This window comes from Pan paniscus, chromosome 21, assembly GCF_029289425.2.
Source record: "Pan paniscus chromosome 21, NHGRI_mPanPan1-v2.0_pri, whole genome shotgun sequence".
NCBI lineage: Eukaryota > Metazoa > Chordata > Mammalia > Primates > Hominidae > Pan > Pan paniscus.
The window spans coordinates 50,653,749-50,672,754 of NC_073270.2; the positions used below are offsets into that span (position 1 = coordinate 50,653,749).

At 49.0% G+C, this 19,006-nt stretch overlaps 1 protein-coding gene across 8 annotated transcripts in view; it reads left to right on the forward strand.

The window, feature by feature from the left end:
• PABPC1L (poly(A) binding protein cytoplasmic 1 like) overlaps window positions 1-18,751 on the forward strand; it is a 29,652-nt gene extending 10,901 nt beyond the window's left edge. Inside the window, exons 6-15 of one of the 8 annotated variants that reach the window (XM_008951325.4) lie at window positions 668-805; window positions 3,240-3,335; window positions 9,546-9,812; window positions 11,794-11,884; window positions 12,509-12,637; window positions 14,823-14,929; window positions 16,072-16,165; window positions 17,496-17,626; window positions 18,109-18,183; window positions 18,561-18,751. In XM_008951325.4, coding sequence (XP_008949573.1) covers window positions 668-805; window positions 3,240-3,335; window positions 9,546-9,812; window positions 11,794-11,884; window positions 12,509-12,637; window positions 14,823-14,929; window positions 16,072-16,165; window positions 17,496-17,626; window positions 18,109-18,177 — 1,122 coding nt within the window. In that variant the 3' untranslated portion in view covers window positions 18,178-18,183; window positions 18,561-18,751. Of the gene's footprint in view, window positions 1-667; window positions 806-3,239; window positions 3,336-9,545; window positions 12,638-14,822; window positions 14,930-16,071; window positions 16,166-17,495; window positions 17,627-18,108; window positions 18,185-18,560 lie in introns of those variants that run through there. The other 7 variants (XR_608366.4, XR_004668095.2, XM_008951324.4 and 4 more) reach the window with 7 other exon arrangements.
• Window positions 18,752-19,006: the final 255 nt, after the last annotated feature.

The window sequence follows — 19,006 nt, forward strand, 5'->3', positions numbered from 1 at the left end:
AGCCTCCTAAGTAGCTGGGATTACAGGCACCTGCCACCATGCCTGGCTAATTTTTGTATTTTTAGTAGAGATGGGGTTTCACCAAGTTGGCCAGGCTGGTTTCGAACTCCTGACCTCAAGTGATCCAACCGCCTTGGCCTCCCAAAGTGCTGTGATTACCAGGTGTGAGCCACTGCACCTGGCCATCAATTTTGTTTCTTAAAATACAGCCCCAGTCCGATTTTTTTTTTTTTTTTTTTGAGATGGAGTTTCACTCTTGTTGCCCAGGCTGGAGTGCAATGGCGTGATCTCAGCTCACCGCAACCTCCACCTCCCAGGTTCAAGCGATTCTCCTGCCTCAGCCTCCCGAGTAGCTGGGATTACAGGCATGTGCTTCCATGCCTGGCTAATTTTGTATTTTTAGTAGAGACGGGGTTTCTCCATGTTGGTCAGGCTGGTCTCGAACTCCTGACCTCAGATGATCCGTCCCCCTCGGCCTCCCAAAGTGCTGGGATTACAGGCATGAGCCAAAGTGGGTATACTTAAATGGCCTTTGCCCTGGTACTGATTATTCTCAGCTAGTGTGGCCAGCCTGGTTTGCAGGTGGCCCCTCTAGATCCAGAAGATGAGCCTGGGCCAGGGCCACATCTGAGTGGTTACCAAGCATGTTCCCTCCTCCTTTCCCCAGGCCGTGGTCCATATGAACGGGAAGGAGGTGAGCGGGCGGCTGCTGTACGCGGGCCGGGCCCAAAAGCGCGTGGAGCGGCAGAATGAACTGAAGCGCAGGTTTGAGCAGATGAAGCAGGACCGGCTGAGGCGTTACCAGGTGAGGTCAGGCTTCCTGGTGGCAGCCACTTCTGTGTGAGAGCAGCTGTGTGTCGGGGGCCCTGAGTGGTGACTGTTTCTTCTAGTGATCCTACTTCTGGGCACTTGGCTCAAGGCGGGAATTGAATGAGCATGGGATGGCCCCCACTGCCTAATGTATAACAGTGAGAAACTGCGCACAACCCAACTGTCCAACCATCACAGGGGTTAGTAGGGGTGCTGGGGACCTTTTGGTTAGAATAATCCTTCACGTGGGACTGGTTAGCATCCCACCCAGCCCACTCAATCCCAGTTGCATCCTCTAGTCTCAGACAACCAAAGTACCCCGCATATTGCCAGATGCCCCTATAGGAAATCCTACTCCTGATTGAGAATAATCAGGCCAAATATGTTACATCCAAAAGTTGGAATGTTGGACAGCCTTTGAATTATGTGGAGTTAATAATTAAAGTGAATATTGTGGATCAGTGCAATTTAAAACTTCATTGGGAAGTGAACCCCTCTAAGATTTTATTTATTTATTTATTTTTTGAGACAGAGTATTGCTCTTGTCGCCCAGGCTGGAGTGCAGTGGCACGATCTTGGTTCACTGCAACCTCTCACTCCTGGGTTCAAGAAAGTCTCAGCCTCCCAAGTAGCTGGGATTACAGGTGCGTGCCACCATGCCCGGCAAATTTTTGTATTTTTAGTAGAGACAGGGTTTCACCATGTTGCCCAGGCTGGTCTTGAACTCCTGACCTTGTGATCCGCCTGCCTCAGCCTCCCAAAGTGCTGGGATTACAGGTGTGAGCCACTGCGCCTGGCCTCATTTTTGTATTTTTAATAGAGGTGGAGTTCATCATATTGGTCAGGCTGGTCTCGAACTCCTGACCTTAGTTGATCTGCCCGCTTTGGCCTCCCAAAGTTCTGGGATTACAGGCATGAGCCACCACGCCTGGCCCCCTCTAAGATTTTTCATAAAATTTCTAGATCCTTCATGGAGAGGGGCATATAAATATACATATCCACACAAAACACGCACACATACTCAGTAGTTCTCAGTGAGGAGCAGTTTTGCCTCCTGGGGGACATTTGGCAATGTCTAGAATTTTCATTGTCGTGTGGGTGGTGGGGTGCTACTGTCATCCACAGGGTAGAGGCCAGGGATGCTGGCAGGCATCCTACAGTGCCCAGGACAATGCCACAGCAAGGAACTGTCTGGCACAAAATGTCACTAGATCTGAGGCTGAGAAACACATACATCCTCTTATGTACATACAGCGTGTCCAGGGGCTTTCATACCTGCAGAACAAAATACTCATCACGTAATCTGCAAGAGCAGGATGCTATGCTGTACAATTGTGCGGTCTCTGTTCTCTTGTACATTCATACACTGTTGTGTTTGGGAGGTCTGGAAGGAGAAAAGTCAAGGTGCTAGAGGCAACTGTCACTCAACAGTGAGATGCACAGACTCTGAAGTTAGTCTGCCTGGGTTGTCCTGTCTCTGCCACTTAGCTACTGTATGATCTGGGGCAATTTATTTAGCCTCTTTGTGTTTCAGTTTTGTCTGTAAAACAAGGATAAAAGTTTTCTTCACGCAGGGTTGTTGTGAGGATTAAAAATCAAAACGTGGCCTGTCGTGGTGGCTCGTGCCTGTAATCCCAGCACTTTGGGAGGCCAAGGTGGGCAGATCACCTGAGGTCAGGAGTTCAAGACTGGCCTGACCAACATGGAGAAAGGAGAAATCCGTCTCTGCTAAAAAATACAAAGTTAGCTGGGTCTGGTTGCACATGCCTGTAATCCCAGCTACTTGGGAGGCTGAGGCAGGAGAATCACTTGAACCCACGAGGCAGAGGTTGCACTGAGCCAAGATTGCACCATTGCACTCCAGCCTAGGCAACAAGAGCAAAAATCCATCTCAAAAAAAAAAAAAAAAAGTCTTAAAAAAAAATCAAAATGTATAGGAAAACTTAGAGTGGCACCTGGCACCAGCATGAGTAAGTGCCCGAGGTTCCTGGGCTGGCAGGGGATGGAGGGGCAGCTCGCCTGTGTTAGGGTTCTGGTCATGGGCCGGCCAGGGAGGAGCTCTGACTCCTGCTGCCCGACATCCACCATCTGGAGAGCTTGGCTTGGGCATGCTCTGCACCTCAGCCTGCCACGGGACCTGGGACATCCTCGTGGGCCCCATCTGTGAAATGGGGAATAGCTGTGGTGAGGCTGGGACCAGTGCAGATGTGTGAGAACTGCAGGGGAATTTGGGATGTGGGGGCTACAGCTTGCATGTGATGGGCACGCTGAGGGATGGGGGTACCTGGGTGCTGAGGGAGACGGGGAGCAGGAGGCTGGGCTGGTGGGGCTCCCCATGCCCCTTGTACCTGCGTCAGTCCCCTGATCTCCCCAAGGCAGTTGGGGCTTGGAGGAGAAGGGGACATCCAGCAGTTTCCCTTCCATCCCAGGGTGTGAACTTGTATGTGAAGAACCTGGACGACTCCATTGATGACGACAAACTGAGGAAAGAGTTCTCTCCCTATGGAGTAATTACCAGTGCGAAGGTGAGGACTGGGGGCACCTCCGGGGGACAGCGTTCCCCTCCATCCTCTCACCACCGTCCCCCACAACCCCACCCCTCCACCCTCTCGCCCAGCAGCCTTCAGGGGGTTGGTGCCGGCTACCCCTTCTGGGGCTCTGCTGACCCCGTTGGAGCTTGTAGCCATCTGCAGCCTTGTCTGGGCTGGAGGGGAAGAGGGTAGAAATATAGTCCCAGTCACACAGCTGGACTTGGGGCTCACTGTCACCTTGGCATTTATTTACTGCCTACTGTATGCCAGATTCCAGAAATTCATATCTTAGTATTTCCATTGACTTTTGTTGTCTGGCCTCTGCCAGTGACATTACCCTCCTGGGCCTCCGTTTTCCCATCTGGAAAGTGAGAGGGCTGGACTTCGTCATTCTTCATTTGTTCTTCCCTATTTCTGGAGCACCAATTGTGTGCCCAACCCTGTTAGGCCCCTGAGATGTGGCAACTGGCCCATCAGCAGCTCTATGAGCTTTAGCAGATGTTGTCTTATAGATAAGGACACCGGGCTCACTGGATGGCTTTCCGACCCTGGCTTCTCATTACAACCCCCTGGGCAATTCTTAAATACACACACCTCAGTCAGGCATAGAATGTGGATCCCCGGGGTAGGGCCTGGGCTTTTTATTTTTTTTTAAAGCTCCCAGAGGCTGGGCAATATGGCTCATGCCTGTAATGCCAGCACTTTGGGAGGCTGAGGCGGGCATATCATGAGGTCAGGAGATCGAGACCATCCTCGCTAACACGGTGAAACCCCATCTCTACTAAAAATACAAAAAATTAGCTGGGCATGATGGCACGTGCCTATAGTCCCAGCTATTCCGGAGGCTGAGGCAGGAGAATGGCATGAACCCAGGAGGCGGAGCTTGCAGTGAGCCAAGATTGTGCCACTGCACTCCAGCCTGAGCAACAGAGAGACTCCGTCTCAAAAAAAAAAAAAAAAAAAAAGCGCCCAGATGGTTTTTAAGATGATGATCCAGTGTTTCTTCATTCTGTACTTAAATACCTGCTGTTTTACCAGGCTCTGTGGGAAACAGGAGCAAATCAGATGTGATCCTTGCTTTCAAGTAGCTTATAGTCTAGTGAGGAAGTCAGCCCGTCACTAACTCAAATGGATTATAAGATGGGGTGCAGTATGGGAGGCAAAGCTACAGGAGTTCAGTGGAACAGAAGGGAAGGCTGCCTGGAAGAAGTGGCAGTAGCAGCAGTGTTTGACTTGGCTGTGAGGAGGTAGGGAGCTGGAGTGGGAATGAGGAATTTTCCAAAGAGATCAGTGTGAGTGACAGGATGGGGGGACCCGCCTGAATGATGTGATGTTGGGTTCTGAGGAAGTGGTCTAGAAGTTCTCTTTTGGCTGTTGAGTCCAGTTGTAAACATCCCTCAGGGAGCCTTGTGTTTGGAGGAAAAAAGGTTGTCTTTTAGGTTAAGATCCTTTTGAAAAATGCGAGAGAGGGCTGTGGCACATGTAAATTAGGCATCAGTAAATTTGATTACACATCATAAAAAGCTATAGGTCCTCTTTCCAAGCAAATGCATACACATTTGATGTAGAAACATGGTTGAAAGCTGGAATTTTAAAGTTAATCAGGTTTAAATGTAAACCCCAGTCCTACCATTACCTAGCTGTAGAATCTGAGGCAAGTGGCTTTGCTTTTCGGACCTTGTTTACTCAACCTATAAAGTGGGAGCAACATTGCTCACCTCTCCAGGTGTCCTGAGAACTACTAAAAAGGCTGCATGTACAGCGTCTGCGTTTGATAAGTAGTGAAATAGTGATTGTCGTAATGATTCATCATACACCTTGCATACAGCTTCAGGAGATGGACCTTCTTGAGGACTCCTCGAACAAAGGAAATGTGTAAATTTGGATTGCTTAGAGTTAAGGCACACCTGGGGTGACCATCTTTTTAACAGGACAAACGGTATAAAATGGGGATTATAAATATATCTATTTTTTTTTTTGTGATGGAGTCTAGCTCTGTTGCCCAGGCTAGAGTGCAGTGGCGCCATCTTGGCTCACTACAGCCTCCGCCTCCCGGGTTCAAGTGATTCTTCTCCCTCAGCCTGCTGAGTAGCTGGGATTACAGGCACCTGCCACCATGCCCAGCTAATTTTTGTATTTTTAGTAGAGACGGGGTTTCACTGTGTTGGCCAGGCTGGTCTCAAACTCCTGACCTAGTGATCTGCCCACCTCAGCCTCCCGAAGTGCTGCAATTACAAGCATGAGCCACCACGCCCAGCCTACATATATATATATTATACAATTATTTATTTATTTATTTATTTTGAGATAGAGTTTCCTTCTTGTCGCCCAGGCTGGAGTGCAATGGCACGATCTTGGCTCACTACAACTTCTGCCTCCCAGGTTCAAGCAATTCTCCTGCCTCAGCCTTCTGAGTAGCTGGGATTACAGGCGCCTGCCACCAAGCCCTACTAATGTTTGTATTTTTAGTAAAGACGAGGTTTCACCATGTTAACCAGGATGGTCTTGAACTCTTGACCTCAGGTGATCTGCCCGCCTTGGCCTCCCAAAGTGCTGAGATTATAGGCGTGAACCACTGCGCCTGGCCTATGTTATGCAATTTTATATATTTTGGTTTATTATTATTTTTTATTAGAGGCAGGTTCTTATTCTGTTGCCCAGGCTGGAGGGCCATGATGTGATCATGGCACGCCACAACCTCAACCTCCTGGGCTCAAGTGATCCTCCCACCTGAGCCTCCTAAGTAGCTGGGACCACAGGCATGTGCCACCATGCCCAGCTGATTTAAAAAAAAAATTTTTTTTGGTAGAAATGGGGAGTCTTGCTGTGTTGTCCAGGCTTGTCTTGAACTCCTGGGCTCAAGCAGTCCTCCTACCTCAGCCTCCCAAAGTGCTGGGATTATAGGCATGAGCCACTGCATCTGGCCTATATTTTGTTTTATATAAAAATAATTATGAAAATTAAAGGAATTAATGGATATAAATACTTATACCACTATCAAGTTCATGGTAAGCTCTGCATAAGTGTTAGCTTTGCTAAATTTTATCATTATTAACTACCGATTGCCAGAAGTTCTTAACAATATATATATATTTTTTTTGAGATGGAGTTTTGCTCTTGTTGCCCAGGCTGGAGTGCAATGGTGCAGTCTTAGCTCACTGTAACCTTTGCCTCCTGGGTTCAAGTGATTCTCCTGCTTCAGCCTCCTGAGTAGCTGGGATTATAGGCGCCTCTCACCATGCCCAGCTAATTTTTTGTATTTTTAGTAGAGACGGGGTTTCACTATTTTGGCCAGGCTGGTCTCGAACTCCTGACCTCAGGTGATCCACCTGCCTTAGCCTCCCAAAGTGCTAGGATTACAGGCGTGAGCCACTGTGCCCGGCCCTTTGGCTATCTGATGAAGCCTGTGGAACCCTTCTAAGAATATTTTTTAAAAACTTTTTTGAGACAGAGTCTCGCTCTATCGCCCAGGCTGGAATGCAGTGGTGCCATCACAGCACACTGCAGCCTCCAACTCCTGGCCTCAAGTGATCTCCTGTCTCAGCCTCCCAAGTAGCTGAGACTATAGGAGCACCACTATGCCTGGCTAATTATTTTTTATATTGCCCAGGCTGGTCTCAAACCCCTGGGCTCAAGCAATTCTTCTGCCTCAGCTTCCCAAAAATAGGCGTGAGCCACCAAACCTGGTCCTAAGAATATTTTTAAATGCATAAAATAAGATTCTTAGGTGTACAAAGAAATTATACTGAAAAAATATAATGGTCAAAATACTAAAGCGAAAGCAGTATGTGCTTCTTTTATTATTTTTATTTTTATTTTTTTGAGACGAAGTCCCACTCTGTCGCCCAGACTGGAGCGCAGTGGCATGATCTTGGCTCACTACAACCTCTGCCTCCCAGGTTCAAGAACCTGGGTTCTGCCTCAACCTCCTGGGAAGCTGAGATTACAGGCACCCGCCACCATAACCAGCTAATTTTTGTATATTTTTAGTAGAGATGGGGTTTCACCATGTTGGCCAGGCTGGTCTTGAACTCCTGACCTCAGGTGATCTGCCCACCTTGGCCTCCCAAAGTGCTGGGATTACAGGCATAAGCCATTGCGCTTGGCTGAGATTAGCAATAATTAATGTGATATGAAAATATTTTCTTTTTCTTCATGACAAATTCATGGCTAATACTGCCAGGATTTTTTTGTTGTTGCCCATATTCATAATAGAAGGAAACGCTAATATGAAAATAAAGATGTCACTTTTTCCCCAATCCATGCAATTTCCCCCTAAATTGTATCCATGACCTACCTGAGGGGGATCCATGGACTCTCAGGTTAAGACCCCTCTACTGAAGGGTAGCAGAGTACAGTTTCAAAATTACTGATTAAGAGCATGGGCTCACCAGGAGTACAAGCCCAGCCTGGGCAACAGGATGAGACCTCATCTTTACAAAAAATGAACAAAATTAGGCATGGTGGTGCTTGTCTGCAGTCCCAGCTACTGGGGAGACTGAGTTGAGAGGATCACTTGAGGCTGGGAGGTTGAGGGTGCAGTTGAGCTGAGATTGCACCACTGCACTCCAGCCTGAGTGACAGAGTGAGATCCTGACTCAAAAAAAAAAAAAAAAAAAAAGAAAAAGAAAGAAAAGGAAAAAAAGAAGATTTTAAAAATAACTCTAGTCCTTATGGGCTGTATGAGCCAGGCCGGTGTCTTCACCCTAAAAAAAGGTTAAAAACCCAGGGCCAGGTGTGGTGGCTCCTGCCTGTAATCCCTGCACCTTGGGAGACCTAGGCAGGAGGATCTCTTGAGACCAGCCTGGGCAACATAGTGATTGCTGATCTCTACAAACTTAAAAAAAAAAATTAGCTGGGTGTGGTGGCATGTACCTATAGCCCTAACTACTTGAGAGGCTGAGGCAGGAGGATCCCTGGAGCCCGGGAGTTTGAGGCTGCAGTGAGCTATGATCATACCACTGCACTCCAGCCTGGATGACAGAGTGAGACCCCATCTCTTTAAAAAACAAACAAATAAACAAAAAGACAAACCCTAAATGCCATGTGGGTTGGATCCTGGAAGAGAAAAAGAATATTAGGGGAAAAAAGAGTGAAATTCCAGTGAAGTCTGGAGTTCAGTTAATAGCATTGTAGTTAATAGGAGCTAATGGTATAAAATAGTTAATAGCATTGCACCAGTGTTAAGTTTGTAGTTTTGAAAAATGTACCATGTTCACATTGGGGGAAACTGGGTGAAAGATATACAGCAGGCCAGGCATGGTGGCTCACGCCTGTAATCCCAGCACTTTGGGAGGCTGAGGCAGACAGATCACTTGAGGTCAGGAGTTTGAGACCAGCCTGGCCAACATGGTGAAACCCTCTCTCTACTGAAAATACAAAAATTAGCCAGGTATGGTGGCACACGCCTGTAGTCCCATCTACCCAGGAGGCTAAGGCAGGAGAATTGCTTGAACCCGGGAGGCTGAGGTTGCAGTTAGCCGAGATCGTGCCACTTCATTCCAGCCTGGGTGATAGAGTGAAACTACGTCTCAAAAAAAAAAAAAAAAAAAAAGATATATAGCAACCCTCTGTACTGTTTTTATAACTTTTTCTGTAAATCTAAAGTTACTCCAAAGTAAAAAGGTTATTTTAACAAAAAGGCTAAGAACCTCTTCCCCAAATTCCTAAAGAACTTGGCTTGGTACTTAGCAGAGGCAATAGAAGCTTACCAGAACAATGTGTTGGGTTGAGTCCTGGCTAACATATGAACCACAGGCTGAGTGACCCCAGACAAGTCACTCTTTCGAGTCTCTCTTATCCCGGCTGTAAAGTGGGAGCCGCGATGCCTCCCGCATCGGGAGGTTGTACATGTGAGGTGTGAAGACATGTAAAGTATCTGGCATGCAGCAGGCCTCATAGATGGGGGTGCGTGCTGCATCCCTCAAACAGCTCAGTAAACAGGGTGCACGCTACATCCCTCCATCACTCCTCAGTAAATGGGGGTGCACGCTACATCCCTCCATCACAGCTCACTAAACGGGGGTGCACACTACATCCCTCGAACACAGCTTAGTAAACAGGGGTGCACGCTACATCCCTCCATCACAGCTTTCTCGTGGGCCTGCCCAGTGCTGGGCTTAGCCCATGGGGAGGAGGGAGGCAGCGCAGCCCCAGGAGCCTTCCTTCCCCACCCCAGCAGCTCTTGTCTTGTCTTGCTTTTAGGTGATGACAGAGGGTGGCCACAGCAAGGGGTTTGGCTTTGTGTGTTTTTCCTCCCCAGAAGAGGCGACAAAGGCCGTGACAGAGATGAACGGGCGCATCGTGGGCACCAAGCCACTCTACGTGGCACTGGCCCAGCGCAAAGAGGAGCGGAAGGCCATCTTGACCAACCAGTACATGCAGCGCCTCTCCACCATGCGGACCCTGAGCAACCCCCTCCTGGGCTCCTTTCAGCAGCCCTCCAGCTACTTCCTGCCTGCCATGCCCCAGGTGACGGCCTGCCCGCAACTCCCACCACAGCCTTCCCCCCTGCCCCAGCAAGGCAGAGCATGAAGACTAGAGTTCTAGGGAAATGGAGGTTTCTAACTTGCTTCTGCCGAGGACTCATTAGGAAGTCTTTGTTTCCCTCTCTATAAAAGGGAGAGATAGTGTTAGTCAAATGGCATTTCCCAGTGAGAGAAGCTCGTGAATTTTGTGCTGAAAAACACTCTTAATGATCCAGCAAGTTTGGGAAATGCTGTGTTAAGCAAGACCTACATTTTTCCTTCCTCCCTTCCTTCCCTTCCTTCCCTTCCTTCCCTTCCTTCCCTTCCTTCCCTTCCTTCCCTTCCTTCCCTTCCTTCCCTTCCTTCCCTTCCTTCCCTTCCTTCCCTTCCCTCCCTTCCCTCCCTTCCCTCCCTTCCCTCCCTTCCCTCCCTTCCCTCCCTTCCCTCCCTTCCCTCCCTTCCCTTCCCTCCCTTCCCTCCCTTCCCTCCCCTTCCCTCCCCTTCCCTCCCCTTCCCTCCCCTTCCCTCCCCTTCCCTCCCCTCCCCTCCCATTCCCTTCCATTCCCTTCCATTCCCTTCCATTCCCTTCCTTCCTTCCTTCCTTCCTTCCTTCCTTCCTTCCTTCCTTCCTTCCTTCCTTCCTTCCTTCCTTCGTGGGGTCTCCATGTCACCCAGGCTGGTGAGCAATGGCGTGATCATGGCTCCTTCCTTCTTTCCTCCCTTCTTCCCTCCCTTCCTCCCTTCCTTCACGGGGTCTCCATGTCACCCAGGCTGGTGAACAATGGCATGATCATGGCTCCTTCCTTCCTTCCTCCCTTCTTCCCTCCCTTCCTCCCTTCCTTCACGGGGTCTCCATGTCACCCAGGCTGGAGAGCAATGGCATGATCATGGCTCACTGCAGCCTTGAATTCCTGGGCTTGAGTGATCCTCCCACTGTAGCCTCCTGAGTAGGTGGGACTACAGGTGTGTGCCACCATGCCCAGCTAATTTTTTTGTTTATTTTAAAGAAGGGGTCTCGCCATGTTGCCCAGGCTGGTCTCAAACTCCTGGGCTCAAGCAATTCTCCTGCCTTGGCCTCCCAAAGTGCTGGCATTACAGGAGTAAGCCACCGTCCCCCACCCTACATTTTTTTAAAAATTAAATTTTTCTTTTTTTGGAGACAGAGTCTTGCTCTGTTGCCCAGAATGGAGTGCAGTGACACCATCTTGGCTCACTGCAAACTCTTCCTCCTGGGTTCAAGTGATTCTTGTGCCTCAGCCTCCCGGGTAGCTGGGATTACAGGTGCGTGCCACCACACTCAGCTAATTTTTTGTATTTTTAGTAGAGACGGGGTTTCACCATGTTGGCCAGGCTGGTCTTGAACTCCTGACCTCAAGTGATGTGCCCTCCTTGACCTCCCAAAGTGCTGGGATTACAGGCGTGAGCCACCATGATCGGCCCTAAATTTCTTTACTGTCTACACTATTCTACCCTAAGATGCCAATATCTACTGAGATTCTCCAAAACAGGCACAGATTATCCAGCATTTCCCCAGCTTAGATGGTCATTTTTTTGTGGGATGCCTGTTAACATCTCCCCTGGATGTTAATGTTCTGAGGAGCATGGTTTGGGAAAGGACCTCGTGGGACTTACAGGAAGTAGAAAGATGTCACCCATTAAAGGCCACCACGGTAAGAACATTCCTCTCCTTTTAGCAGTTGCTTAAGCTGCACAAGTTGGAGTAAGATGTCACCCTTTTTATCCAGGTCATTGGGTTAGCTGACAGGGAGCCAAGATTGAAATCTAAGATCTTTGCCCTGCAGGATTCAGGGCTAATGGACATCCTGAGATGGGAGGAAGGAGCTTTCATTACAGCCTTGTGGGTCTTGACTCACCAGTCCCTGCAGGAGCCAGTGGAGTTCCTGCCATGGTGTCCCTGAGGAGGTGTAGCTTCTCACCTACCCTGCCGCCAAGCCCCTCAGTCTGGGTCTTCTTTTCCCATGCAGCCTCCAGCCCAGGCTGCATACTATGGCTGTGGCCCAGTGACACCCACCCAGCCTGCCCCCAGGTGGACGTCCCAGCCACCTAGACCTTCCTGTGAGTGACCCAGCCCCTTCCACTCTCAGACTGGCCTATTGGTGTGGGCCCCGTGAGGCAGTCATAACACAGGGATGAAACCTGGCTCTGCCACTTCCCAAGGTGGGTGACTTCACTTCTCTGAGCCTCAGTTTCCTCTTCTGAGCATGGGCCTGAATGAGATGTGTGTAAAGTACCAAGCACAGTGGTGAGCCAATGGAAGACACGCAGCTAGCCACCAGCAGTCATCACCAAAGATGCCTCTGATTTGTGACTCTGAAAATTCTTGCAAAGCTGAGAAGGTGAAATTCCTCTGGCTATATTGTTGACCAAAGGCCCTCCTCTGTAAGAGTGAATTGCACGCTCACTTGAAACTATCTTGAGGGACTAAGGTGTACAATCCTGGTGCTTATGCAGTTTGGGGCTCTAGGTAGACACGAGCTGGCTTTGAAATTGTAGATTCCTACACTCCCCCTTTCTGGAGTTCTGGGTCTAAGTGAATTGACTCCTATTTCTGTTGTGAATGTTGTAGTTTCCCTTCCCATTCTCTTGGTGGCCCTGGAAGCTTCCAGGCACAGTGTGCCACCCTGATTATTCCCACCACTCCATCCAACTTTTCTCTCTCTGTGGTGTCTGCACCACAAGCTGCCTACCCTCCAGGTGCCTCAATGGTCCGGCCACCAGTTGTGCCTCGGCGCCCCCCGGCCCACATCAGCAGTGTCAGGCAGGCCTCCACCCAGGTGCCACGCACGGTGCCTCATACCCAGAGAGTAGGTGAGTGTGGGTAGAGCCAAGGGGAATGGGGGTGGGGCAAAGTTGGCACTAGGAGTCAGGACCAGCCTCCATGGTGACCTTGCCATACGCCCTCTCGGTGAGCAAAGCCGACTTTGGAGACTGTAGCGTGGTGGTTAGCTTGGCCTCCAGTTCCTGGGACCAACTGACTCTGAGGCCCTTGCTGACTACTATATCTGTCATCTAATCTTTAAAATGGGGACAAAAATAGTACCCCCATTTTATTGTAGAGAATTTAAATGTTTTGTTTTTTCTTTTTGAGGCAGTTTCATTCTTGTTGCCCAGGCTGGAGTGCAATGGCATGATCTCTGCTCACTGCAACCTCCGCCTCCCAGGTTCAAGCGATTGTCCTGCCTCAGCTTCCCAAGTAGCTGGGATTGTAGGCATGCACCACCATGCCTGGGTAATTTTGTGTTTTTAGTAGAGACGGGGTTTCTCCATGTTGGTCAGGTTGGTCTTGAACTCCTGATCTCAGGTGATCTGCCCACCTCAGCCTCCCAAAGTGGTGGGATTACAGGCATGAGCCACTGTGCCCAGCCTTAATTTTTTTTTTTTTTTTTTTTGAGATCGAGTCTCGCTCTGTCGCCCAGGCTGGAGTGTAATGGTGTGATCTCGGCTCACTGCAACCTCTGCCTCCGGGGTTCTAAGCGATTCTCCTGCCTCAGCCTCCCGAGTAGCTGGGATTACAGGCATGTGCCACCATACTTGGCTAATTTTTGTATTTTTAGTAGGGACAGGGTTTCACCATGTTGGCCAGGCTGGTCTCGAACTCCTGACCTTAGGTGATCCACCAGCCTCGGCCTCCCAAAGCGCTGGGATTACAGGCATGAGCCACCATGCCCGGCTTGTTGTTGAGGATCAATGAGATCATGCATGAAAGGGCTTAGCACAGGCCTAAAGCCTGGTAAGTATTGCAGTGACTATAAACAAGGGTGTAGATTTTGGCTGTACAGCAAGCACATCTGTTCTTTCATTCTGCAAATGTTCTCACATCCACAGTGTGCTGGGGCCCCAGGCTCAGCACTGGAGGTTCTGCGTGAACGAGGCATACTCAGTCTCTGGCCTTAGGTTGCTGCCAGGCCCTGACACCCCTGCTTAAAATACACATAACAAAATTTACCACTTAACTATTTTTCAGTGTACAGATCAATGGCATTAAGTATATTCACACTGTTGTGCACTGTCACCACCGTCCACTCTCCAGAACTCTGTTCAGCTTGTAGAGCCGAAATTCTGTACCCATCAAACCATAACTTCTCGTTCCTCCTCCCGCTAGCCCTTGGCAACTGCCATTCTACTTTGTCTCTGTGAATTTGACTGTTCTTGCTTGGTACCTCATGTAAGTAGAATCGTAGAGTATTTGTCTTTTTGTGGCTAGTTTTTTTACTTTACATGTCTCAGGATGTATCTATGTTGTAGCGTGTGTCAGAATCTCCTTATTAAGGCTAAATAATATTCCATTGTATGTATAGACCTCATTTTTACTTATTCATTCATCTATCAATGGACACTTTTCTACCCTTTGGGTATTGTGAATAATGCTGCTGTGAAAATGGTTGTGCAGGCTGGGCGTGATGGCTTACGCCTGTAATCCCAGCACTTTGGGAGGCTGAGGCGGGTGGGTCATGAGGTCAGGAGTTCGAAACCAGCCTGACCAACATGGTGAAACCCTGTCTCTACTAAAAATACAAAAATTAGCCGGACGTGGTGGCATGTGCTTGTAATCCCAGCTACTTGGTAGGCTGAGACAAGAGAATTGATTGAACCCAGGAGGGGGAGGTTGCAGTGAGCCGAGATAACACCACTGCACTACTGCCTGGGTGACAGAGCAAGACTCCGTCTCAGGAAAAAAAAAAAAAAAGAAAGAAAATGTTTGTACAAATAGCTCTTTGAAACCCTGCTTTCAATTCTTTTGGGTATATACCCAGAGGTAAAATTGATGGATGATATGGTAATTCTGTTTAACTTTTTGAGAAAGCCCTATACTGTTTTTCTGTAGTGGCTACATCATTTTACATTCCTACCAACAGTGCACAGTCTTCTAATTTCTTTACATTCTTGTCAACGCTTGTTATTTTCTGTTTTGGTTTTGTTTTGTTTTGTTTTGTTTTTGGATAGCAGCTATTTGAACTCTGCTTTTTTTGTTTTGTTTTGTTTTGTTTTGCAGCCAACATTGGTACTCAGACCACAGGACCCAGTGGGGTAGGATGCTGTACACCAGGCCGGCCGCTCCTGCCGTGCAAATGTTCCTCAGCAGCACATAGCACCTATCGGGTAAGGCCAGCCCAGCTGCCTGCTCTTAGCCTGGGCTCCTGGCCGCCTGGCTCAGAACCTTAGCTAAGGTGTTGGGCCTTGGCTTTTTTTCTTTTCTTGGCTTGTAAAGTTTCATTTATTAATGTGTACAATCAATAAGAGATCACCCTTACTGCGAGAAGGGGAAAGAGGGCCAGCATTACGTTTTATTTACAATTTGTTTTGCTTCGGTTATTACCAAAATTAATTTGGATATCCTTAGTATTTGTGATGAACACCAAGGAAAGGTATTCTAAGAATATGCTGATTATTGAAGGGATGTACTTAATCTTCAAAACAGAAAATACTTACTGTAATCAAAGACTGTGTATTTATCTCCCTCCCCTAAAAAAGGCCTAAAATTCAGCATTATCATATCCTGTGTAGAATTTCAATGTGTCTCTTTTGAACTATTTCCTGCAAAATGAATGAGAACAGTCTTTAAACAGCAAAAATGTCTATTTTTTTTTTTTTGGACAGGGTCTTTTTTTTGACAGCACCCAGGTTAGAGTGCAGTGGTGTGATCATAGCTCACTGCAGCCTTGAACTCCTAGGCTCAAGTGATCCTCCCACCTCAGCCTCCAAGTACAGGCATGTGACACCATGCCTGGTTAATTTTGTGTATTTTTTTTGTAGAGACAGGGGTCTCATTATGTTGCCAAGGCTGATCTCAAACTCCTGGCCTCAAGCGATCCTCCCACTTTGGCCTTCCAAAGTTCTAGGATTATAGGTGTGAGCCACCACACCTGGCCAAAATGTTTTAAAATTACCAAGATGTGAAAGGGTGAGAGGTGTGCCGGGGACATGTCCATAAATCTACTTGATAAAAAGTGCTTTATTTGGCACAAAGTTATTGGTAACACAGGGCTTTCCTTTATCAATGTTCATCAGGGACCTTTGTAAGTTCATAGCACTACAGGAAACGTCTAAGCTAGAGGCATGACTTTGTCTTCTAATCCACTTTGCCCTTGTTGGGGACTCTCCACCCCACTTGATCATCCAGACCTTGCCCTCTGTTCCCCTCCTCCAGTGCCTCCCTGGCCTTCTGCTCACTTGCCAGGGTAAGTATTTTGAGGACATGCCTGTCCATGGTGATTAAGGGATGTGTCCCCGGCACCATGCAGGTCCAGGAGCCGGCTGTGCACATCCCAGGACAGGAGCCCCTGACGGCGTCCATGCTGGCTGCGGCGCCCCTGCATGAGCAAAAGCAGATGATTGGTGAGTGGCTGGTTCTCCTACTCTGGAGCAAGAAGAGGAGGGCTGCGAGCTGGCTAGCCTGCTGGGAAACACCTCACGTGGTGGTCCAACGTGAGGTCAAATTCCAGCTTTGTCACCGACCCCCCTACTGGGTGACCGTGGCCAAGCTGGCTCTATTCTCTAGGCACCTGTTATCTTGTCTTAAAACCCTGGTCAGACTGGATGGTCCTGAGCTTTCTTCCACTGCTGCTGTCCTGTGACTTTGAGGTTGGGAGACAGTCCAGATGTGGGGAGATCAGGGGACAAAGGGAGGAGTAGGGGTATGGTCTTGGGTTTCTGCTGAGAAATGGCTTGTAGGTGGGGGTTAAAGTTCCTCACACCTCTCCTGAACGGGAGGAAGCTGCTGTTCACCAGTTTCCAGTGCTCAATGCAGGCAGGTGGGGAATCTGTGCGTTTGGTAAATACACGATGTTTCCCATAGATTCTGGATTCCTTGTGCAATTCATCTTCACCCCTAGTGTCCATGGCAGGCCCTGATAAAAATGCCACTAAGTAAACACAAGCTTGTTCCTGGTTGGCAGGTTCTTTACTGCATGGCCCCCAAGACCTCCAGACCCTTTACTGAAGGCCCCCATTACCACTGCCCCATTGTTTCCTCAGCTTACTTAGGGTTTTGCCACATTACCCCTTCCCCTCACCCCGAAATTTTTTTTTTTTTTCCCTGAGATGGAGTCTTGCTCTGCTGCCCCAGCTGGAGTGCAGTGGCACGATTTTGGCTCACTGCAACCTCCACCTCCCGTGTTCAAGTGATTCTCCTGCCTTAGCCTTCTGAGTAGCTGGGTTTACAGGCACATGCCACCATGAACAGCTAAGTTTTGTATTTTTAGTAGAGATGGGGTTTCACCATGTTGGCCAGGCTGGTTTCAAACTCCTGATCTCAGGTGATCCACCCACCTCAGCCTCCCAAAGTACTGTGATTACAGGTGTGAGCCACCATGCCTGGCCTCACCCAGAAACATTTTGAATGAGCTTAATGGAAGTAGAAGTCTTTGTTAGTAGTTCTCTGTAAACATTTTCACTTTCTTCATGGGAAGACCCTTTCCGCCCCGACTTAAGGCACCCAGTCCTGGCTGGGCCCTGGACACATTGCTGAGATGGGCTGACCACCAATACCAGGCCCAGTCATTAAAAGTACCTGATGTTAGAAGATCAAGTGTTAAATGTCATAGCCTAGAAGGAGCAGTTCTGGGAGAAGAACCCAGATGTCCTCAGTGCTCCACTCCATACGAGCCCTGGGATGCTGGGGTGTGAGCTAGGCCGTGCACAAGCCATTAGAAGGTGTTCCACACAGGGGAGCGTCTCTACCCCCTTATCCATGATGTCCACACCCAGCTGGCTGGCAAGATCACGGGCATGCTGCTGGAGATTGACAACTCGGAGCTGTTGCTCATGCTGGAGTCTCCAGAATCCCTCCATGCCAAGGTAAGCAGGAGCCTGGGCAGCAGGGAGCCCGAGGGGGCAGGAGGAGAGCTAACGACAAGGGCTCTCCTAGTGGAGCCAGTGGATAGCTGTTTGGCCAGATAAAGTGTTTCTTCTTGCTGATACCTGAAGGCCTGCTGAATCTTAAGGGTGGAAGGGGCCTTAGGTAAGGGTTTGCTACTTCAGCCCTTCCGTAGACTAATTCTGTGTTGTTCTGTAGGTGGGTCTTTTGGTACAAGGAAGTGTGTTGTGACTCAGTGTAAGGGTTAAGATTTTTCCAGCTGTCCAGCAATGTACCTCTGTGTCAAAGGTGACAGACAGGGCCATGGGATCTTGCAAGCAGTGGTGGATGGGAGGGTTCCACAGAAACCCTGTGGATGGAGGAGGATCCTGTATCCAGGATGCTGAGCGAGGGGGAGGTCAAGGCTCTTCTGTGACCTGCTAAGATAGCTGAACTAAGCCCCCCCGCCACTCATGTCTCACAGATAGACGAGGCAGTGGCCGTGCTGCAGGCACACCAGGCTATGGAGCAGCCGAAGGCGTACATGCACTGAAACCAGGTGGGTGGAATGGTGACAGAAGCAGCTGAGCCCGGGAGAAGCTGTAAGGAAATAGGCAGGGACTGACTTTCACAAACACTGAGAATTGCGCCGTGTTCCTGGCTTTCTCTGAAGCACCAAAGAGTTTGGAGGAAGTTGTGAGAATCAGAGGAGATGATTAACTGTGATCGGAATGGGGGGTGGTGGAGGGTGAAGGAGGTGCCCTCTTGCCAGCTGCCCTGCCTGGCTTCATGCAGAATAGTTTGGGCTTTCCCAGGGCCCTGCCTGGCTCCATTCTGCCTGCCTGAAGGCCTGGCCAGGATGTAACCACCTTCTTTATTGAAGACTGGGTGTCTGCCATACTTTAAAAACACTTATTTTTACCTTTTTATCCTCAGAAAAGGAAATCCTCGCTTCCATGGCTGCCAAAAGGACAGTGTTTCTGGCTCTCAGCCCTAAGGCCCTGCAAACTCTAACTTATTTCCCAGTTAGTCTGTATCTATACTTGGGCTCTGCGTGTGAATGAAGGTTGGTCACCCATCCAGCCTATTACCTTTTGCTTTGTGTATTAAAAGTGCTGCAAAATCTGCCTTGCCTCCCAGGAGGCCCTTTTGTGTCTGAGGGAGGTGGGGACAGAGCAAACGGTAGACATGACTGGGGTGGGGCTCAGGCTCTAAGAAACAGAAACCCTAAAGGAGTGCTGAAGTACACAGAGGGCATATACACAAGAGCAGGAGAAGTGTCAGGAACTGACCCATCAACAGTACAGTGGATGATGACATGGATATCACACAATGGACCAGAGCTACAGGGGCCCCCACCTGATGTGCATGCAGCCCCTGGC